We start from the raw sequence: 24,566 nt of genomic DNA, 5'->3' as shown, positions 1-24,566 counted from the left end.
GTCAGACACAACTGAGCAACTAATATATGTGTATTAATATATAATATGTATATATACATATATATATTTATTTGCCTAAGCCTGATTTCTTTGAATTTATTCTGCTGGAAGTTCTCTAGGAAGTGTTCAACCATTAGTTATTTACATGTTTCTAACTTCCCTCTTTTTCTGAGATTCTGAATATCTATATTAGAACTTTTGAAATTATTCAGTGAGCAGTAATAGTCCATTTATTTCCATACTGTTTTCTCTCTTTCAGATAAGGTGATTTCTTTTGATATCTCTTCAAGTTCCTTAAGTTTTTCTCTTTAATTCTGATCCTGAACATACTTACTGATTTTTTTAATTTAGTTTGAGATGTTGATTTTTTAGTTGGACAGTTTTCCCTTTTATTATTTTGTGCATTTACTGACTTATTTATTATGATGTCATTTTCCTTCGTTTCACTGAACATATTTTTAATAGGTGGTCTGAAGCTCTTGTCTGATCATTTTAACATGTGCATTACCTTGAACTTGACATCTGTTGATTGCCTTCTCCTTGATAATGATTCCTGACTCTTTGTATGTCAAGTGATGTTGAATTGTATCTTAGACATTGGGAGGGTTATGTGGTGAAAACACGAAATTATCCTACATTGCTTCAGATAAGGTTGATTTTGTTTTTTAAGAAAGCGTTTACTTCTGTTAGACTCAAACCGAGCATTCAGTCACACCTGCTATGAGTGGCAGCTTTGGTCCCAGTTCAGAGGCCTTTGAGGCTGGTCCCTGTGTGTGGGAAAGACGGTAGCAGAGTTCACATACAGAATTTGGTCTTTTCCTTTGCTTACTCTCCCCTTCTGGTGTGCTTGTATGTTCTCTGGTGGCCCTGATTGTCACTGACTCCTTTGCCTACATCCTTCGTAGGCATTCAGAAAACTGGCAGATTTTTCTATTGAGTTTTAACCAACTGGTGCCATCTCTGTTTTCAACACTCCTTGAGCGAAAGATGCAAAAATTATTCATGTGATCCCATGCAGATCTGAGTTCTTTGTCCAAGGTTTCAACTCCTCTGAAAAATTTATTAACTTTGTTTCATACTCTCAAATACTTTGTCTCCCCTCCAGTCCTAAAGGGTTTCTGTTTTTGCTAGATGATGTTGTTAAGAAACTTAATCCATCATTCAGTTCAGTTCAGTTCAGTTGCTCAGTCGTGTCCAACTCTTTGCGACCCCATGAATCGCAGCATGCCAGGCCTCCCTGTCCATCATCACCAACTCCTGGAGTTCACCCAGACTCATGTCCATCGAGTCAGTGATGCCATCCAGCCATCTCATCCTCTGTCGTCCCCTTCTCCTCCTGCCCCCAATCCCTCCCAGCATCAGAGTCTTTTCCAGTGAGTCAACTCTTCGCATGAGGTGGCCAAAGTACTGGAGTTTCAGCTGTAGCATCATTCCTTCCAAAGAAATCCCAGGGCTGAGCTCCTTCAGAATGGACTGGTTGGATCTCCTTGCAGTCCAAGGGACTCTCAAGAGTCTTCTCCAACACCACAGTTCAAAAGCATCAATTCTTCAGCGCTCAGCCTTCTTCACAGTCCAACTCTCACATCCGTACATGACCACAGGAAAAACCATAGCCTTGACTAGCGAACCTTTGTTGGCAAAGTAATGTCTCTGCTTTTGAATATGCTATCTAGGTTGGACATAACTTTCCTTCCAAGGAGTAAGCATCTTTTAATTTCATGTCCCGCAGTCACCATCTGCAGTGATTTTGGAGCCCAAAAAAATAAAGTCTGCCCCATCTATTTCCCATGAAGTGATGGGACCGGATGCCATGATCTTAGTTTTCTGAATGTTGAGCTTTAAGCCAACTTTTTCACTCTCCACTTTCACTTTCATCAAGAGGCTTTTGAGTTCCTCTTCACTTTCTGCCATAAGGGTGGTGTCATCTGCATATCTGAGATTATTGATATTTCTCCCAGCAATCTTGATTCCAGCTTGTGTTTCTTCCAGCCCAGCATTTCTCATGATGTACTCTGCATAGAAGTTAAATAAGCAGGGTGACAATATACAGCCTTGATGTACTCCTTTTCCTATTTGGAAGCAGTCTGTTGTTCCATGTCCAGTTCTAACTGTTGCTTCCTGACCTGCATACAGATTTCTCAAGAGGCAGATCAGGTGGTCTGGTATTTCCATCTCTTTCAGAATTTTCCACAGTTTATTGTGATCCACACAGTCAAAGGCTTTGGCATAGTCAAGAAAGCAGAAATAGATGTTTTTCTGGAACTCTCTTGCTTTTTCCATGATCCAGCGGATGTTGGCAATTTGATCTCTGGTTCCTCTGCCTTTTCTAAAACCAGCTTGAACATCAGGAAGTTCACGGTTCACATATTGCTGAAGCCTGGCTTGGAGAATTTTGAGCATGACTTTACTAGTGTGTGAGATGAGTGTAATTGTGTGGTAGTTTGAGCATTCTTTGGCATTGCCTTTCTTTGGGATTGGAATGAAAACTGACCTTTTCCAGTCCTGTGGGCACTGCTGAGTTTTCCAAATTTGCTGGCATGTTGAGTGCAGCACTTTCACAGCATCATCTTTCAGGATTTGAAATAGCTCCACTGGAATTCCATCACCTCCACTAGCTTTGTTTGTAGTGATGTTTTCTAAGGCCCACTTGACTTCACATTCCAGGATGTCTGGCTCTAGGTCAGTGATCACAACATCATGATTATCTGGGTCATTAAGATCTTTTTTGTACAGTTCTTCTGTGTATTTTTGCCACCTCTTCTTAATATCTTCTGCTTCTGTTAGGTCCATACCATTTCTGTCCCTTATCGAGCCCATCTTTGCATGAAGTGTTCCCTTGTTATCTCTAATTTTCTTGAAGAGATCTCTAGTCTTTCCCATTCTGTTGTTTTCCTCTATTTCTTTGCATTGATTGCTGAAGAAGGCTTTCTTATCTCTTATTGCTGTTCTTTGGAACTCTGCATTCAGATGCTTATATCTTTCCTTTTCTCCTTTGCTTTTCGCTTCTCTTCTTTTCACAGCTATTTGTAAGGCCTCCCCAGACAGCCATTTTGCTTTTTTGCATTTCTTTTCCATGGGGATGGTCTTGATCCCTGTCTCCTGTACAGTCATGAACCTCATTCCATAGTTCATTAGGCAGAGAAGTAAAAATTATGCATTGATTTTAAAAATGTTTCTGAAGGTTCTGGTTTCTTACTCTTAAAGAATTTCAAGTCCATTGAATATGATATGTAAATGACCCCCCTTTTTTTTGTAAAACACTTTCTGGGCTTACTTACCAATACCTGGGGAGATAAATATGATAAACAAGGTGTTTATCTGACACAGCTGTCCCTCTAGTTTCGGTTCATGTAAAAGTAATTTTGTTGAAGACTTATATAAATAGTTGATAATGAAGAAAATAAAAATATGTTGTTTCCTATTTTTTTTCTCAATAGTTTTAGGTCAGCCTCTTTTTACTTGAAATTATATTTTGCAATTTGAAAGAACAAAAAAAAATCCACTTATCCAATAGATAGACATTATGAAATAGTAACCCTTTAGAATATAATTAAAACTTCTAATCTTAAAAGAACTTTAAGAACAGGGAAAGGGAAATAGGTAACAATGAAGAAGATTACTAGTTTTACATAGTAGAGAAATTGCTCTACTACTTTCTCAACTTCTCTCTGTGTTGTTCATAATAAAACAAAAGAATGACAAAAAAAAAGTAAAAGAAAAAGAAACCTTTAAATATCTAGAAAATTACAGGAATATATGTATATTATGAAATAATAAAGAAAGTTGTTAAAGCCCATCCAGTTAATAGACTGGAAGATATCAGTAATGTAATGATCTACATTGATTCAAAAAGTATTTCAAACGTTCTATACTTATTTAAAAATGTGTAGAGGTTTAGCACTAAAAGAAAATATAAATAACATATAGATTGGGAGGCTAAAGGAAAATGTCATGATTTACAGTTGACAGGATTTTACACACCAGATCTCCAAAATGATGTATTTTCAATTCCCTACAAGTAATAAGAGGGCTCAGAAATAATGTGAAAAACATATAAATCAGTGTTCCTGTAACTAGAAGTAAGTAACCAACTAAAGAATGTAAATTTGAAAATCATCCCATTCATAATAGTATCAAAACTCTTAAATTACTTTCCAAAAAATAATAAACCATATGCAAAATCATTATGTAAAAAAGAAATAAAAAAGATGAAGTTCTGAGTATATGGAGAAATAAACATTCCTTGTAATTCAGAAGGTCGATATCAGGATGTCAGTTCTCTTCAAACTGATAAGTATGTTAAAGGTTCTTCCAATAAAATTTCACCAAGAATTTTGTAGAATGTTGCAAACTGATTTTTAAATCCACGTGGAAGGATACAGTCAAAGAACAATCCAAGGTAATTTTGAAAGTGAAATATTGACTTACGCTCTCAGATACCGATTACTGAAAGTGAACATGTTAATCACTCAGTTGTGTCCAGCTTTTTGTGACCCCATGAACTGTAGCCCACAGGACTCCTCTGTCCATGGGATTCCCCAGGCAAGAATCCTGGAGTGGTCCTGGTGAAAGAACAGTAATGTAATTCAGTAGAAGGGATTAGAGGGTCTGTAGGGCTTCCCTTGTAGCTCAGTTGGTAAAGAATCTGCCTGCAGTGCGGGAGACCTGGGTTCGATCCCTGGATCGAGAAGATCCCTTGGAGAAGGAAGTGACAACCCACTCCAGTATCCTTGTCTGGAACATCTCATGGACACAGGAGCCTAGTGAGCTGCGGTCCATGGGGTCTCAAAGAGTTGGGCACAACTGAGCAATTAACACTTAGAGGGTCTGTAGACAACAAACAGTCATATGGGAAGCTGATGTGTGACAGAGTGGGAATGTAGAATCAGTGAGCAAAGTATGGAGCCCTTCAGTAATCGAATTCTAAAAGTTGACTATACTCAATATTTTGTAATAACCTATAAGGAAAAATAATCTGGAAAAAAAAAATATATATATATATATACGTGTATTACGGAATCACTTGAATCTGGAAAAAATATATATATATATACGTGTATTACAGAATCACTTTGCCGTACACCTGAAACAAATACAACATTGTAAATCAACTATGAGGATGAAGTTCAAATTGGGTGCTTGTTTCCAACTGTAAACCAAGAGAAGGCACATACACACATACTCACAGTTATCTTTTGAAAGAAGAGACAAGAAATCACTTTATCACTTCACAGTACCATAGATTTCTTAAGTAGAACACTGAATATTAAGGGCAAAAATCCTCAAGTCGAAGGTTAATATATTTGACTGCATTAAAAAAAAATAAAACCACTGTTTCATCCTAAGTTTTCATTGATAAGAGAATATAATGGAAAAATTGCAAAACATTTATTGTAATGGGGTACCATATACCATGAATGAATATACTTGATTTATATATGCCATCAACAGATCTATAAAATATAGTATTAAAAAGTTCCAAAATGATCTCAAAATTTTGACACTGTTTATTTCTGATAGAAAGCTTAGGTCTCCTCAAGTGTTAAAGATTCACACTGATCATCATTTTCTTGTGGCCATCTAGCCTCAAAATTGGAGGATTTTAAGATTTTTATGGATAAACAACAAGGTCATACTGTATAACAGAGAGAACTGTATTCAGTATTTTGTGACAAATCATAAGGGAAAAGAATATGAAAAAAGAATAGATATGTGTATAACTGAGTCATTTTGTTGTACAGAAGAAATTAATATAGCATTGTAAATCAGCTATATTTCAATATTACTCAGCCATTAAAAAGAATACATTTGAATCAGTTCTAATGAGATGGATGAAACTGGAACCTATTATACAGAGTGAAGTAAGCCAGAAAGAAAAACACCAATACAGTATACTAACGCATATATATGGAATTTAGAAAGATGGTAACAATAACCCTGTGTACGAGACAGCAAAAGAGACACTGATATATAGATCAGTCTTATGGACTCTGTGGGAGAGGGAGAGGGTGGGGAGATTTGGGAGAATAGCATTGAAACAAGTATAATATCATATATGAAACGAGTTGCCAGTCCAGGTTCGATGCACGATACTGGATGCTTGGGGCTGGTGCACTGGGACGACCCAGAGGGAGGGTATGGGGAAGGAGGAGGGAGGAGGGTTCAGGATGGGGAACACAGGTATACGTGTGGCAGATTCATTTTGATATTTGGCAAAACTAATACAATATTATAAAGTTTAAAAATAAAAAGAAAATAAATAAATAAATAAAAATTTTTAAAGAGATTTCAGAAAACTAAAGTTTTTATCCAAAGTATTTGAATTTTTCAGCACTGGCAGCCTGCTTGAAAAGGAATCATTCCCTCTGGGGCTTCCCGGGTGGCAGTGGTAATAAAGAATCCACCTGCCAATGTAGGAGATACAAGAGACAGGGGTTAGATGCTGGGGTTGGGAAGATCCCCTGGAGGAGGAAATGGCAACCCACTCCAGAATTCTTGCCTGGGAAATCCCATGGACAGAGGAGCCTGGCAGGCTACAGTCCATGGAGCCTCAAAGAGCCGGACACAACTGGGCCACTGAGCACAGCACACGGCCCTAGTTCAGATAAATCTCACTCTTGGTAAAATTTGGCCTGTACCCTCTTAGTGACCTTTGGATTTTCCATGCTGTGTACTTTACCTATATTCTGGTATGCCAAATCCAGCAGCAAAAAACTAAATGAGGTTGGTAGAGTAATGAGGTTTCCAAATATGGGAACTCTGTTCCAGAGTGTGATGGGCCAGCTCATTTCTCTGCCTTCCTCGTTCTGCTACTAGTTCTAAAACTGTGCTAATGATCCTGTGTGTGTGTGTGTGTGTGTATTTTAATCTACTTGGAACTATACAGAGAGTGCTGGGTTTAATCTCCTGAAGTCAGTGAGTAGGAGCTGACAATTGTTCCCATACTGTTTTTGCAAGCAATCATTTGCTCTTTGTCTTCCAATCAGGTGTTTCTCGTCGCTGTCTGGAATTTTGAACTCTACATGATCCCTCTGGCTTTATTGCTCCTCTTTGTCTACAATTCCATCGGACCCACGAGAGGGAAGGTGGGCAGCATCCAGGACAGCCAGGTGAGCACAGGTTCCAATAATTCTGACAGTTGATTAGAAAAGAAAATGTGTTAGCAGTAAACCACCGCCACCAAAGCGTGACCTGATGCGCTGCATTTGAGACTCGGAGGAACAACGATGCTCATGTATTCATGGTACAAGGAAGATATTCATCGTGTGTAATCTGGAGTCTTCCTTCTACAGCATCTGTGTTCCTGTGTCTCGGCCTGCCTCCTCAGCATGAGTGAACCATCTGGTTTTTCGTCAGCATTTCCAGGCAGGCAGCACCTGTCTGGGTGTCCATCTGGTTCTCCATAGAGTTCCTGGGAATAAGATTCTCCACTTCCCAGGTGGTACTAGTGGTAAAGAACCCACCTGCCAGTTCAGGAGACATAAATAATGCAGGTTTGATCCCTGGGTCATAAAGATCCCCTGGAGGAGGGCACGGCAACCCACTCCAGTATTCTTGCCTAGAAAATACCATGGACAGAAGAGTCTGGTAGGCTGCAGTCCATGGGGTCGCAAAGAGTCGGACACGACTGAGCGACTTCCCTTTCACTTTTCACTTTCATGCATTGGAGAAGGAAATGGCAACCCACTCCAGTGTTCTTGCCTGGAGAATCCCAGGGACGGGGAGCCTGGTAGGCTGCCATCTGTGGGGTCGCACAGAGTCGGACACGACTGAAGCGACTTAGCAGCAGTAGCAGCAGCAAGGCATGTTTCTGGTTTTATTTGGGGTGGTGGGAAATGAGTGTAAGACACAGAGTAAAACATCAGACAGACTCAAAATTCTGTTTGGTTTTTGATCGTGTAGTTCAGTAAGCATGTGCTTGTATCAATAATGAGGCGCCTGAAGATGCTAGAACCAACTAACAAATAGCCTTAAAATACAAGTTTATGTAAGGATTAAGTTTCACGGAGCTACAAATGAAGAAGCTTTTTACAGAGAAACATCTGATGTAAAAGTGCTGTGTCAACTAACATTTTAATAATTTTAATCAGGTTTCCAGTTATATATATGATGTACCTGTTTATAGCATGTGTGTGTGTGTGTGTTTGTAGTCAGGTAGGGACTTTCCTTGTGGCTCAGATGGTAAAGAATCTACCTGCAGTGTGAGAGACCCAGGTTTTATCCCTGGGTCAGGAAGATCCCTTGGAGAAGGAAATGGCAATCCACTCCAGGATTCTTGCCTAGAAAATTCCATGAGCAGAGGAGCCTGGCGGGCTACAGTCCATGGGGTCGCAAAAGAGTCAGACACAACTGAGTGACTACTTTCACTTTGATACATCTGTATGGGTTTACCAGATGGTGCTATTGGTAAAGAACCCACCTGCCAATGCAGGAGACATGAGAGACCTGGGTTCAATCCCTGGATTGGGAAGATCCCCTGGAGGAGGGCACATAACCCACTCCAGTATTCTTGCCTAGAGAATCCCACGGACAGAGGAGTCTGGCAAGCTACAGTCCTTGTCTGTGTGTGTGTAAGTAAATATGAGTACATAAGTGTTCTTGTGTGTATATGTGTATAAATGTGTATATGTGTGTGTGTATGTGTATGAAATATTTTTTAATTTACTAAACATTTTGTAATTCATTATCTATTTTAAACTTGGTAACATAACCCTGAAGGAGTCAAGAACTACTATTTTCATTTCATGCTTGATGCAACTAAGGTTCAGAGTGGCAAAGTTATTTGCCCAAAGTTGCACAGCAAAACAGGGCTGGGACTAGGTCTCCGGGTGAAGACTTTGTCTCAAATGAAGACTCCTAATTACAGAGTTCTTTCACCCCGTAGCAGGTTTTTGTTGTATTCATTTTTATCCTTTGTTATCCATTTGCTCTCATGGAACATGCTTGTTAGTTAGTTCTCCAGTATCAGTAAGCATTCCACAGACCACGTGGTGGCATTTGTAGGAATTCGAGGAGGTAATTCAGTACCAGCCCTGCCTGAAGGAATTGCTCAGTGGTTTATGGAGGACAGCAGAGTACTGATACTTCAGAGTCACTCCCTTGTACAAGCATGATGTTGACCATTCTTTTTTCTGTTGGGACAATGGCAGCTAATTTGGTATGTCTGAACTTTGCAAGGTTAAGTGGAAAGGTAAGTGTTTAAACTGAAAACAGACCTGAGCTTTCTGGTATACCCAGTGTTCTTTCAGAGCTCCCACATCATTGGACTGTGTACCAACACGTGCTAGCTTTTAAATGTAGCAGTAATATGATTCAAACGTACCCATCAACTAGCCAGGATTTTGAAACGAGTTTGGAGAAGCCTCTGTGTGCAGCGCTGCTAGTGCTGTGGCCCCGGAACTAAAGGCAGGCCCCCCTTTAGCCCAGATCTGAACCTGGAGTTTCCTTCCCTCATCTGCGCCACCCCCCCAACTCCAGAGCCCAAGGAAAACAATAATACTGTATAGAAACCTGTATCTTATTCTTGAGATTGATTACATTCAGACTAATGCATTTTCTACTGTCTAATGTTTCGGTAATGGCCCCAGAGGAAAAGTGCAGTCATTATAGCAATGAGCCCAGCACAAACGGAGTATGGTGTTCTCAGCCTTAACACAGCAGCTGGTTCATTTGTCAAGAATAAGAACAAAACTGTTTACAGAAGGTACAACTCGGCAGTGCGGTTTTTAAAGCTGGCTGCTTTCAAAGGGCACTTGCCTAATAGCTTTATTTATAGTTAACAGTTTTATGTAGATTATGCATATTGTTTACAGTCTTATTTCAGCATCCTTTAACTTTCAAAGGGTCCTTTTTTAAGAGGGTACAATGTGTTTCAAAAAGACGAGTATTTCAATGATGTAGGAAAACTTGAAGCCTGGGTATGCGTGTGTTTGTACTTGGTCATTTCAGTTGATGTTGTATTTACACATTGTGGGTTTTCCTTGTAGGAGAGCCCTGACGTGGATGAGGAGGACGATGAAGATGACAAGGTGGGTGTACTCCAGAAAGGACGAGAAAGGCAGCATGAATGCTTTTGGTAGATGGCATTCTGGCCGGTTGAGTCAAGCTCTGTTGTATCGTTTTACCACCATAGGGTAACCAATATAGTGATCAAATTCTCATAATGTGTAAAAGTTATCTCTTTTTCAAGTTTTAAGTGAAGATGAAAAGAGGTACGATACAAGGAATAACTGAAACGTTAACCAGGAGTCCTGTCATTTGAGGCAAAGTTTAGCCTTTCCCTTGGTGGATGAAAGGTAGATGAAAGGTAGTCCAGGAAGTCAAAAGTAAATCACGTGCAGTCGCTGTTCCTTGAGGCTCACGTCTGCACTCTGCAGGGTGGGTCACCCGCTTCAGAATCTGTCACTTGCCCAGCTGTTGCTGGCATCGTTTTCAGCTCTACGTCTGGGTACATCTGTCCTTTCTCTCCTCCTGGGAGAATCTCTCAAATCTGCTGCTTTGTTGTCATTACGCTTTCAGACAAACCTTCTGGAATAAAATGGAAAAAAAAAAAGTAAAATGCCAAATGAGATGCTACGAGCTTCACAGTCGCCCAGTCCCCTAGATCCTGTAGGTCTGCAGGGCTCTGGGCAATAGTGTGTAGAAGGTTGACAGGAGAGGAGAGGGGCGAGAGAGGGAAAGGGAAGAGTTAAGGGTCTGATATAAAATGTGCAGGAAACAGAAATGAACTCAAAAACACCAACTTCATGACACAGACAGCCTTAAAATCCATCAAGCGAGCAGGATGGTTTTGCCCATTTGAGGGAAGTTGGGCAGATTACAAAGTAAATCTTATTTGTTGTGCTAAAATGATCATTAAGAGCAAGCTAATAAAGTGTGCCTTTTTAAAAAGAGAATCGGGACCCTTTCAAGAATGAAAGTCCCATGACGCAACTTTCTTCTTGATGAATTGACGTGAGTGGCTTCTGAGTGATGTAAATCCTTGAACATTAAGAATAGTTAAAGCTAGGGACTTCCCTGGTAGCTCAGTGGTGAAGAATCTGTGTGCCAATGCTGGGTTCAATCCCTGGTCCCGGAAGATTCCACATGTTTCAGAGCAGCTAAGCCCAATTACTGCAATTACTGAGCCTGTGCTCTGCAGCAAGTGAAGCCACCGCAGTGAAGACTCAGTGCAGCCAGAAATAAATAAATGAAGTTATTTTAAAAAGTAGCCACAGTTAAATTAATGTGCCTTAGGGGGTGTTTCACCAAAGGAGACACGGTTCAGTTCAGTCGCTCAGTCGTGTCCAACTCTTTGTGACCCCATGGACTGCAGCACGCCAGGCCTCCCTGTCCATCACCAACTCCTGGAGCTTGTTCAAACTCATGTCCATCGAGTAGGTGATGCCATCCAACCATCTCATCCTCTGTCGTCCCCTTTCCTCCTGCCTTCAACCTTTAATGAAATTATTTTAAAGCTACACAAGGAGTAATCATCAATTTTATTAACCAAAGGTTGGAAGTGAGGAAGCTCTCTTTCTCTCTGGCCAAGTCTGTATAAACAAGGCACCTATGGATGAAGACGTCACCCACCCTAGAGAGAGCATTGTGACTGTGGGGCTTTATCCCCCCTAAGAGAGAAATCCAACAAGAAGGTAATGAATGAAAGAGTGGGTCGAGTAAGCAGGAAGGCAATAAAGTCATCCATGAAGGGATTCCAAGCTCCCAATGCAGGGGCCCCAGGTTCAATCCCTGGTCAAGGGACTAGATCCCACATGCCGCATCTCAGAGTTTGTATGTGCTGCAACTAAAGATCTCACGTGCTGCAGTGAAGATCAGAGATCCCGCATGCCACAGGGAAGACCCAGTGCAGCCAAACAAAAACAGTTTAAAAATATCAGCCATGAAAGTTTAGAGCAGTGGTTGGCATGATCTGACTTTCCATTGTGGTACCTTAAGGGCTGTCTGGGGGTGTGGAGGGAAAACCACTTGGGCTGTGATCTACATGGATGAACCTGGGAGCTCTTGTAGTCCTCTAACTAAGCATGGCCCTCCTCACAGCAGATACGTCAGCCCACCCACACTGAGGATGTTGGCACTGGGGTCTCCATGCCTCCTCCAGGGCAGTTCCATTCTTGAGATACTTTGATTGATTGTAGTATATTTGTAGGGCCTTTAGTAGCACTGTATGGCTTTGTTTCTTTTGCTTACTCAATTTCATACTTCTGTGGAGACTTCCTTTTGCCTTTTTATACTGTTGATGGGGTTCTTGGGGCAAGGATACTGGAGTGGTTTGCCGTCCCCTCCTCCAATGGACCACATTTTGTCAGAACTCTGTGCTGTGACTCGTCCGTCCTGGGTGGCCCTACATGGCATGGCTCGTAGCTTCACTGAGCTCCACAAGCCCTTCGCCACCACAAGGCGGTGCTCCATGAAGGAGGCCTGGCGTGCTGCAGGCCCCATCGCAACGAGTGGGACACGACTTAGCGACTGAACAGCAACAACATGGAAACTTCTGAAGGCACAGGTCTGAAGTGAAAGGTTGGCTTCTGTTTAGGCCTCTTTTGCTGAACACAGGCCTTCTGTTGGGAGGGGAGACTGACGCACTGCAGCCCTTTTCCACATCTCTGCCCTGTCACTTCTCTAAGAGATGTGTGAACTAGAGGGACTTTGAACTGGAAGACCTCCGGAGCACACCTCCACCTACAGATTATTAGGCTTTATTATTTCTTCTCCATGTAGAGCAGCCTCCACACCCAGAGCTGGTCCCTGAAGCAAGGAGGCCCTGGGCCACTCCCCTCCACGGAGTGCTGACTCCGGGGGCTTCCCCACAGCGCCCTTCTGGCTTCTGTTGTGTGTTAGACATGACAGACGGGCTTCTGGGAACTGTAACACACCCAGTGAGAGATGGACTGTTTACAAATTATAAACATCCAGCCGTCTCCTTCCAAGCCAGGAGAGGAGGGGAACTCCTTTCTACTCAAACTATCCATCTTGAAAGTGACACTCCTTAATTGCCAGCGCCCCTTCCCACCAAATACCATCACGGACAACCGTGGAAGATGAAAGCGTGCCGGGGGCCCCTTGGCACAACTTCCTCGGGAGATGGACGTGTTCCCATATTCTGTCTGTCTCCGCTGCACAGACCAGGACGCGGTCTGGGGTCTGTCATCCTTTTATTGTCTGAACAGGGATGGCTGTAAAATGACATCACCGTAGCCTCTTGCTTCTTCTCATTGTTAAAAGTCCATGTTAATGTCCTGTATGTTTTTCGAAACCAAATTAGACTCCGCAGTTTTGCCTTGCTTTCTTTGGTGGGCTTTCAGTTACAACGTAGAATGTTCGGGTAACTAGTTTTTTAGCTTTTAGGAAGCTAAAGGTACAAACTCAACTTTGAAGAGAGGAAATCTTTCTTAGACCTGATGGCCCCATGCAAGAAATTGCTTGTTACAAGTATAGTTTGCTGGGGGCCCCAGAACAAACAGATAATGGCTAAGTTCAGCCAACAGCAATCAGCTGACATTTCCTATTTGTATTAGATTCCGTATGTGAAATTCTTCTTTGTGGACCTTATTTGTACGGATGGATTACAATGAAAATTGCATTAATTTGCTACACAGTAAAGGTCAGTAATTGAAGCATGAACCAAGAAACCATTGTGTAAAATGCTGTATCCCATATTTAGGAAAGGTCAGGCAAAGCAATAATATCTTGTTTTCATTGCAGAAGGTATAAATACTTGCATTAGCGTTTCTTTCTTTTTTCCAGCCCAACAATCACTTGTATAGAATATTTCAGGATTTACTATTAACAACAGGAAGAAAGAATAATAAGGGCATGTAGTAAAGAAAGCTGCCTGTTGCTGTCATAAAGACACTGCATCATGATGCCCGCATTGTGGCTTGGTTGGTTTTAACTCAGCTGTCAGAAATAGGATTGAATCAGCTGTTTGAGATTATCAGTGAGTTCACAGTTGCTTTACAGTGTTTGGTGGAAGGGGAAAAGATCCTTCTTTCATGTCAGTTATGGGTGAAAAACATGTGGAGCTTTTCCTTTAAGAAAATAAGAGACTTACATTTTTGTGGATCGATGATTTTGTAATGAAAGAATGTGAATAGATATTATAGCCCTATCCTCTTTTCACAAATTAGGAAAATTTTAGTATATTATATTTCACAAATATACTAAAATCTAAGTATATTTAAACAATCAATCCTAGTTTTACAAATGATTTTTTATCCTCCCAAATGATTAGTCCACTCATCACCACCCAGGTAGAGCCTTCTTAGAGAGAGAAGGAAATGTGGGTACATTTAGAAGCTCTTGTGAGTTCACTTACGTAGTCCTTTGGGTGAAGTTGTTCAGGGCCAGCATGCCTTATTCCCTGTCTTTCCTTGTTCCAGAAAGAGAAGATGGCCTGTAGTGTCTCAGCCAGGGAAGACTGTCATTCTTGGAGGGAGTCTCCTTGCAGTTTAATAGTGAGAGTAGTTTTGTTTATGATTCCTTTGTGCCTTCTTAAGCATGTCCAAAACACAGCAAATTAGTTTGATTAGTGACTTTTTTTTTTAATCTGCTGACTAAGTCATGGTACTTTAAGATGGTGTGGTATGTTTAAGAAAATGAAAAATCAGATAATATCTTTGAAAAGTTAACAATATTGAATACACACACACATACTTTCAGGGCATCTACAGTCTATAAACAGGACATATTGTAGAGAACGTTATGGATAATTTTCAGGGGAATAAAGTAAATGGTTGTTCTGATGTAACTTCTTTTAATTTGAATTAATATTATTTTCAGTGATGAAGTAATTTAATTGCTAACATTCCTACCATACCATCTTACTTCCAAGATTTTAATATTAATATGGATTCCAGCCAATTCTTAAATACGTTTATACATGTTTTAAATTAAAAGGAATTGGCTTCCTTATTCTTACAGTCTTTTCCCTGACATGTTGACTTGCTCAGATCCCTTTTAAAAAATCAAACGTCCATCCTTAAGATGTTTGGCTTCATTGCCTTCAGAAAGAACTCAGAAATGTTATTAATCTAATATTTTGAAGCATTATTCAGCCAACTACTCTCAGGCTCACTGGTAGACCCAGTACTTGTGGATTTTCTTTGTGACTCCTACTGTAAAGATTTTCCTTGTATGTTGCTCCCAAATATTGTGAAATATTACCAGACTGTAAGTGCTATTTATATGGATTATCCTCTTATTAAGTAATTTACAGTAATAGGCTCTGATGTTATAGAGTATACATCTGGATATTTATCTTGCCATTGCCTAAAATTTTTATATTATGCTAATAGAGAAGACATTGGACATTGTATCTCAGTTATCCACAAGTCATTATTTTCCTGACGATAATAGCCATTCCTCTTGTCTTTCCTATTGAAATCCCCTCTGTTTCAGTGTGGTTTGCCCTAAGTCCCCATCAACCAATGAGTTTGCAAGGTAATTAACAGATAATTTACAAAATATTTGATAGAAAGGTAAGGATACCACTATTTTCTCAAGGGAAAATTTGTAATTTCGCATAAGTAATAAATGACATAAAAGCAGTAATTTAACATTAGACCATTTTGGAACTTCCCTGGCAGTCCAGTGGTTAGGACTCCACACTTCCACTGCAAGGGGTGCGGTTTGATCCCTGGTTGGGCCAGTAAGATCCCACATGCTGTGGGACACAGCCAAAAAGTTAAAAAAGAGACCATTTTGAGTGAGAATTATTTAAATGACCAGATTATTCATATTTGTAGAGTGTTTACAATTTGCAGACTGTTTTTATGTGCTTCAACTCATTCAGTACTCAAAGTAAACTGTTTAATTTGATATTATTTTCCCCATCTGTGAATGAACTAACCCAGGTTAAGAGAAATGTAGCGATGCATTGGAAAATTTCCCAGCCAGGAGCAAGATTCAAATCCAGTCCTTCTGATCTAAATCCTGTTTATTTTGGACTGTGTTACGCTGATACGAAGGAAACTGTTACTTTACTGGCCCGTTTTTCCGCATTATTATTGATAACATTTATGGAGTGTTTGCTCTGCATCTGTGATGGCTCCTTTTTGTCAAAATTTGTAGACTACATTGGGTGTTAGAGATGCAGTGCCTGGGTAAGTCAGGACTGCTTAAAGGTGATATTTGTGCTGAGTATTAGGTGATAATTATTTTATTTTCTACGCACCTCAGTCCCCACACCTCACAGAAAGCCAGAGGACACACAGCTAATCCAGCAACTGCAGCACACTGTGTGTTCACCTATGAGAGTGACAGTTGGGAAGAACCATCCGCCTGTTCGCCCTGTAACACTGTGGCACCCGGCAGTTGGCTCAGAGAAACTTTTAAGGAAGTCAGTCTTCCCAGGGTCTAAATTCCAAATAATTGTCTCCACAGTGTTCCCAATTTTTCAAAGGTGTGTTTTATCAACATCTTCCTCTTGATGATGATGTTTATTCCTTTTACTTTTTTAGCCCTCTGGTTTGATCCCTGATGAAAATCCTGTTGCAGGCCAAAGAAACCTGTTGGTAAAGATCAGTCAGTGTGGAAGGACTCTGTGTAATGAACAGGTCGTGGGAGCAGTTTATAACTGCTTCAAATGATATTGATTCAAAATCCAATCTGCTTCATATTTATTTCCCAAAGCAAAAATACTACCTGAGAAGGAAGTACTCTCCTGAAAGAGGACAGGGATTTTTCTTCATTTTAAGTGTACCATGAAGTAGGGTGTGTGTGCGTGTGTGTGTGTGTCCGTCCATGAACACAGGGCATATCTCATGGGAAGAAACCTTAAAGACAGTTCCCAGTGTATTAAGCCAGATTCCTGGAGGACAATTTTTAATCTCGTATATCAGAAATATTACTTTTTATTCTTTGTTATGACAGATGCTGAGAGGCTTCCCCCTCCCTGCTAAATGCCACTCAGTCTATTTCTGATGTTTATAATTCTTCAAGTTCTCAAGTTGCAGGCTTTTAATATTCAGTGGGATGAAGTAGACCAAACAGATTCCCATTTAAAATCTGAAGTCATATTTCTGCATCTTTGCTCTGGATGGTTTGCATTATTGGGATGATCCTAAGATAGAAATGTTGCATCTTTCCCTTTAGGGGATCCTGGGCATCCTGTGACAAATACTACCCAATTTTTAAGCATGTCACAAAGATCTTTCCTGATGTGGTAAATTTTTAGGACTATCTCTTTGGTTATGCTTAGGTAATTAGTAGAGAAAGATTTTATTGACTCAGAACATGTATGAAAGATTTAAAGTAACACACTGATTATATAATGAATTCTTAGCTGTAAATTCATTTTGATGGTGTTAATTCTCTCCTAGAGGCTCAAAGCTACTTTATTGCACCTATAGTGCTGTGCTCTTTGGAGATATTGGGGAAGCCAGCAAAGCCTCAAAGAAGGAAAAATCCACTGCCTGATTTATTCATTTATTTATTATTTATTGGCTTTGTTCTTTAAAGAACAACCATGCTGCAACACAGGCATATTATTTGTTCTTCATTTAGCTGTCTCTAAAACTTAGCTGAAAGACTCAGTGGGTTTTTTTTTTTTTTTTTTGACATTTTATAAGCAAATGGTCAATGAAAAAAATAATACTCTTAATACATTTTATATAATAATATGTATTTTAATGTTACAGAGTTGGAATTTGTAATTATTTTCCTTAAAATTATTATAATAGTTACATTATTTTTCTTATAATCATCCTCTATAGCATAAAACAAAGGATCCTTTTGAAATTTGAGTTCTGGATCTGGAAAGTTCCATGCTTTCATCTCTTCTGTTACATGGTGATACCTATTTGCTCATGAAAGTGTAAGGCACTCAGTCCTGTCTGACTCCTTGCGACCCCATGGACTGTAGCCTGCCAGGCTCTGTCCGTGGAATTCTCCAGGCAAGAACACTGCAAGGGGTTGCCATTTCCTTCTCCAGGGGTTCTTCCCAACCCAGGAATCATGAAGTAGACCCTAAATCATGTGAATTTTATCTGTGCCTTGGTGTTTTCTGAAATTCGTATGGAGAAGTAAAACCCATTCTTTCTCAAATGTAGGAATCTAAAAATGTGCACGCAGTCGCAGTTATCTGGTTCACTGGTTTAATTGCACCAGTGGCCATCTCTGTTTTTATTACACATTTCCCTCTATAAATGAGAAGGCTTGTATGTTAAGGAAAAATATAAGCACATGTAATAACAGTTTCCTCTTCCTGAACGAGCCACTATCACTCTTCCCAGACAATTTGGTAGCAGCAGCAGATGGAACGCTGTGTTTGCTAAACTGCGTTATCACCACGTCCCCTGGTTCAATCTGAAACGTGTAAATAAAGCCAGCGTGATGCAGATAGAGCTGCCAGATGATCTTTCATACGATGCAGGGCAACATGCGTGAACTTGTCCTGGGAGATCCTTGCTTTGGAAACGTAAACGAACCCCAGGATTCTTTAAGCTAGACAGAAGGTGATTCTTTCCTTTTCATTTCTTTGCATTCTCAGTGGGCAAGGACTTGACATTTATGAAGCACCTGGAGTGTACCAAATGCTTGACATATGATAGTTAATTCTCCAAACACTCCAATTAGGGTCAGGATTATGATCCCCCTTTTTCAGATAGCAGAATTGTGACTCCAGAAACCATTAGGAACTTGAGGTGTTCACAATGCTAGTAGGTGACAAGACCAGTGTTGAACTCACTTTCTCCTGACTCCATAGCCTGTGATTAATAAAATATGCAGACCTGAGGATTTGGTACATCTTAAGTCCCCCCTACCCCCGCTGCAAACTTTTCATCTGTTGTTGTAAACCCTGGCTACTTCAGCTCCTAAATAAGAATGGATGCATTTTATTATGTTGTAAATTATGGTATGTATTTTTTGCAAGTTGCACATAAAGTTTGCTAAAATGTTTCACAAGACAAGTTAAAAAAGTAAGAATGGAAAGAAATGTTTTTCTCCAAATATTTTCAAAAAGCGTAATTTAACATGCATTCTTATGAAAATTGGGCAAAGAATACTGGAAATGAACATTAGATAGAAGTATGTAACTGAATAATATGTCTAAGAACCATGTGTTCTATAGTAAGTTGAGAGCCATAGACACCAAAGAAGCAAATGACAAAAACAACAAGTTGAGCTGAATGCCTCCCCTTTGAAATGTCCACACTTGCTCTGGACTTAATTATCCTGGACTGGGAATCCATTGCCACATATATGTGGACACAGACACCTCACTTAACCTCTTTGGACCTTGGTTCCCTATTAATGGAAATGTAATATCAAAGACCATATAACATGTCCATTGGTATACCAGAAGATATAATTAGAGAAAATTCCCATCAAGAGTAGTTGGTTTTCAGTCGCTAAGTTGTGTCCAACTCTTTTTGACCCCATGGACTGCAGCACGCCAGGCTTCCCTGGCCTTCAGTGTCTCCCAGAATTTTCCAGCTCATGTCCATCCAGTCAGTGATGCCATCCAACCATCTTATCCTCTCTTGCCCCCTTCTTCTCCTGCCCTCAGTCTTTCCCAGCATCAGGGTCTTTTCCAGTGTGTAGGCTCTTCACCGTAGGTGCCAAAGTATTGGAGCCTCAGCTTCAACATCAGTCCTTCCAATGAATATTCAGGGTTCATTTCCTTTAGGATTGACTGGCTTGATCTTGCTGTCCAAGGGACTCTCAAGTATCTTCTCCAGCACCAGTTTGAAAGCGTCAGTTCTTTGGCACTCAGCCATCTTTATGGTGCAACTCTCACACCTGTACATGAGGACGTTGGCTATAAAGGTAGCCTTTGCAATGTAGAGAGTGAAAAGAACGTTTGCTGCTAGAGTGATGAAAAGGATAGAGGTGTGATGCAAATTGAGAGAAAAAGACAGTAGTTGTTGTGGACTGGCATCCCCTGGAAAGGTCTCATGGAGACCGGGAATATAAGTTGGACCTTTAGGTCATTCTGCTGGAGTTGGGAGGCCTGAAATCTTCTCTTTAACCCTAAGCACTTGTTTCCTGGGTTGATGCAAATGATCTTTTGATACTAATATAAACCTGATTTCCTCTGTTCTTCCTCTTTATCCATTCATTTCTCCATCAAATACACACTGTCTCAGCACTAAGGATGTACCTACCACAGTTGTTGGTACTGAGAGCACAAGTTGAGGTAAGGCAGTCTGGTCTTATCTGTTGGCCCACCAATTCAAATAGGGCATAGGGGAACAGGAGGCTCTTCTAACATCTTTTTAAAATTTTGCTTATTTATTTTCGACTACTCTGGGTCTTCATCGCTGTTCACAGCCTTCCTGTAGGTGTGCCTAGTTGGGTGTGTGGTCTTCTCACTGCAGTGGCTTCTCTTGTTGCAGAACGTGGGCTCTAGGCACACAGGTTTCCGTAGTTAGTTACACAGCGCAGGCTTAGTTGGCCCACGGCGTGTGGAATCTTCCTGGACCGGGGATGGAACCCATCTCCCCTGCATTGGTAGATGATTTCTTAGCCACTGGACCAGCAGAGAAGACCCATTTCTTCCAGTGTTAATGAAGCACTCAAGCTATGTAAATGTAAATATCGTCTTATAGCATAGAAGCTACCATGCCCTGTTGAATACACAGATTCATTGCCCAAAGGCAATAAAAGCCACTCAGAGAACAAAAATGACATTTACCACTAATCATGAGAGTACTTGCCCTCAGGTGAATTTTTCCCTCTCATATATGGCTAGCATATGTCATGTGCAGAGATTCTAGGGAGAAGGGTAGAAACTTCCACAAAAGAAAAAGCCTTTTTCTCCCTGTCCAAGAACAATACTTTGGACATGATTGGTCCCTTACTGTGCTAATGAATTTTAGGTAAAACTGATTTAGGTTCATCACATGCCCCTATTTATCCAAATATTTCCATTTACTGTTTTTATATTCCCCCTTTTTTAAAAACTCAGTATTATATTTACTGTTTCCATTAAAATAAGCCAGGACAAGCTGCTCATGCTTTCAGTTTGTGTTTTCAGTCTCTACTATAGTCTTTACTAATAGCCTAGGATTTAGATGTCAGTTACAAGGGTTCTTGGGCTTCCCCGATGGCTCAGCAGGTAAAGAATCTTCCTGTAATGCAGGAGACATGGGTTCGATCCCTGGGTCAGGAAGATCCCCTGGAAGAGGAAATGGCAACCCACTCCAGTATTCTTGCCTGGAAAATCCATGGACAGAGGAGCCTGGCAGGCTCCAGTCCACGGGGTCACAAAGAGTCAGGCATGACTTTAGCAACTGAGCGTTAGTAGAAGGGTTCTACAGTGAGAACTGATACCAGGTTAAGTCCAAGCAGGGATGACCCATCTATTTTCCTGATTCTTTCTAAATAAAACTTAGCTTTAAAGGAAGGCTTTTGAGTGGTCCCTGATAAGACAAAGTGCTCTTAGGCAATTGTGGAGAAGTATGTGATGACCCCAGTGTGCCAGCCTGTGGTGGCAAGGTCACTGCCCAGGGCCAGTGAGATGCATAAAACGTCCAAGCAGCCAGGTCAGAGTGCTCAGTGATGAGAAAGATCGGAAACGACAGCAGCTATAGCATTGATATATAGTAAATACATACAGAATTTAACCAGTCCTGTGGATAGGAGAATAAAAAATAGTCTGCACATTTTTACTATGATGTTTTATTTCACTCTTTATTTTTAGTAAATCTGCACATTGTTTTACTTCTTGATGATGCTTTTTCAGTGAGTAAATAATAAAGAGTTGCATGTTTAATGAATAATGATAATCAAGTACTGATAATCCATGTTTCAAGATAATTGTTGATGAACTTATTCACATTTCCTGTCTACCACTGTGACCATGATCACATCACTGATACATGTAAACTTAAATTGCAAACCTGCTGAAGAGTCTTCAACTGTCAATAGTTATTTTTAGAAGACCACTTCTGGAAACATGGTTTTAAATTATATAGCCCAAAAGATGTGTTTACACATCCTTGTGTGCAGCATGACTTTTCGTTTAGATCAAATGACTGTTCTTCCACACTTACCTCATCTTCCATTCCAAAGTTTCCTTATGCATGTATGAGAAAGGGCAAGGTACACGTTAATAGGTTCACTTCAGTAGCATCAGTGTATCAAAGACCCTGTGAAGAGTCAAATGATGCCAGTCTTATCAGCATGCCATCAAATGACTCAGACAATATCAAGTAAGTTAATTCTGAAGTCTTGTAGCTTTGCACAGTGGCAATATTGTAGCCAATGAGGTTTATCTGAGGGGTGATTACTGCTAATTGAAAACTTTTCCAGTACCCTGCTGTGGCAACCTGAAATGTTATATTTTTTCATCCACTGTATGGAATCAAAATAGAGCTTTTACAAGTTAGTTTTACAAAAAATGAAATCTCTGACATCAGGAATGCTATTGTAAATTTATTTTGAACGTGTAGCATTGAGGGTTATTTAATTCCATAGTGATAATATGAATGCAGATTTTGATGAAGCATAGCACCATGGCTAATAAGATACTCATGTAAGTTGAATGGATCTTTGAAGCATAAATTTACAAGTGATAGATCATGGTACCCTATTATCCACGATTGCATACAGACAAGTGATAATGCACCACCAATTGAATTAGCAGCTGTAGTGTCCACATTTATAAATATTTTATATATACAGAGTTGGGATAGCAACAGCAAAGTTTTCATGGCAAAGGTATGTCAGATATAAAAATACATTTCATTCAGCATGGCTGTGTGCACTTTCTTTTTGCTGCCAGTCATCCATCTATCAGTCTGCTTTTAAGAGTGTTTGAAACCTTTGATGAACTCTCAGTCAACTTAAACATTCTCCAAAGCTATTGAACTCATGTGGGGGAAAAAAGAAATCTTTTCAGTGTTTGTTGCATTTTCGTCATATCAGTTGGAAAATTTTTAATCAAAATTTTTGATAACTGAAGATTCTAATAACTTCATCTTTGGGAGCTTTTAGTAGATAGAAATCAATTTTAAAAGAACTGGCAAAAATAACGATTTTTTTTTCTTTACAAAAGCAAAGGATATTCAACACAAAGCAATCTGTAAGGTGAGATCCTATGCATGATTTGGTGTTTAAATTTACAAGTTACACTTTGGATTATCTCAGTTTGTGGGATTAAAAAAACTTTTGATTTTTAATAGGATAAATATAAATTCTACCCAGGATTGGAAGGAAATTGAGAAGCCACTTATTTTTCAGCATAAATTTGAAGAATTTCAACTTTAGAAGAATTTGAAAAATTATACAGACAACTTACTTAGAGTTTTATCTTTAAAAAAAGTTTGATAAAGTTCATATGAATGAATATAGTGACTTTGAAATTATTTGGGCTGAAATATATACAGATTTTAATATTTTAAAAACAGAATCAAGAATATTCATCATGTATCATATTTTTATTGTGAATTTTCAAAGTACCTCAGTCCCTGGAGAGAAAGTATTTTTGTAATTAAAATTATGGTCTACAGTAGAGTCAATTAAATGTATCAATTTAACAATGATTAAGTGCAACTCTGAAGATAGGTAAGAACAATTTTATGAAATGTAAGTGAAAAGATGACATTAAAGATAATGTTACGTTTGTGGAAAAGTAATTTTGACATGGGACTATAAACAGCTATAACTAGAAAACCAATTAAATATATGAATATATGGAATGAGTAATCATTCTCATGTATCATTTTACAATTGACATAATATGGGCAAGTTTCTTTTGTTCTTATGTATGTAAAATATATGTTTTTATCTTGAAACAATGTCGTTATGAAAACTAAAATGAAATAATTTTATAGATCCACTAATACAATAAAGCGAGTTGTCAGTTGAGAGATACTTCAAAAATTACATAGTCCTGTTTACTTTTACTCTTAAAAGTATACAGATATGGTTCATAAATTATCTTGTTACCCTAGATACAGTGAAATTTTTAGCTTAGTCTTTAAATACTGATTATTCAAACTAAAACATCAAATTCATTAAAAAGTGAGAGAATCTTGTGAGAATCATTTATTATTTTGTTGTACTAACCCAGAATCTCTGCATTTGGGGTGTTTCAAGAGGAAGAAAAAAAAATCAGTCAACTAAAGTAGGAAATTGTTATGAAATGGAGCCACATAGAAATTTGAGTCATTTTCCAAAAAAATTGTTTTGACCTAAATTCTATGCTGTTGAAAAGAGGAAGCCACTTTTGCCCTTTGGGTCAAATTCCCTGGTGCTTCCAAATCCTCCTTTAAAAACGTGAATATTTCTGTAGCAGACAGAGATGGGTTTTCACCACTGTGCCCATTAATAGATGTTGGTGGATTGCTGAACATGAATTAAGTTGTTCTGGCAGTATATCCAGTTTTAATACAAACCACTTGAAGAATTAGAGAGTAAGGGAAATAAGAAAACTGGATTGAAAAAAGTGAAAATGTCTTGCAAGTTTGACTTTTCAAGAGGAAGCAATGAGTATGACCGCCTACTATACAGGATCATTGGATAAATGGGTGCAGAACAGATGGTGAGACATTACTCAGGCCATCCCAGCAGACGACCTTCATGTATTTATGATATGACAGTGAAAAAAAATTTTAATA

General features: G+C 39.5%; 1 protein-coding gene and 1 pseudogene across 4 annotated transcripts in view; both read left to right on the top strand.

Annotated features, from left to right (window-relative positions):
- The window catches only part of MCTP2 (multiple C2 and transmembrane domain containing 2), a 259,714-nt gene that overhangs the window by 209,391 nt on the left and 25,757 nt on the right, over positions 1 to 24,566 (top strand). For all 4 annotated transcript variants that reach the window (XM_027521361.1, XM_027521360.1, XM_027521359.1 and 1 more), the window contains 2 exons: positions 6,987 to 7,109; positions 9,987 to 10,028. In XM_027521361.1, the coding sequence (XP_027377162.1) occupies positions 6,987 to 7,109; positions 9,987 to 10,028 (165 nt within the window). The remainder of the gene's footprint in view (positions 1 to 6,986; positions 7,110 to 9,986; positions 10,029 to 24,566) is intronic.
- On the top strand, positions 22,181 to 22,308 carry LOC113880221 (annotated as a pseudogene).

This window comes from Bos indicus x Bos taurus, chromosome 21, assembly GCF_003369695.1.
Source record: "Bos indicus x Bos taurus breed Angus x Brahman F1 hybrid chromosome 21, Bos_hybrid_MaternalHap_v2.0, whole genome shotgun sequence".
Taxonomy (NCBI): Eukaryota; Metazoa; Chordata; class Mammalia; order Artiodactyla; family Bovidae; genus Bos; species Bos indicus x Bos taurus.
The sequence above is the reverse complement of the archived record's forward strand: the minus strand, read 5'-3'. Positions and strand labels throughout refer to the sequence as shown.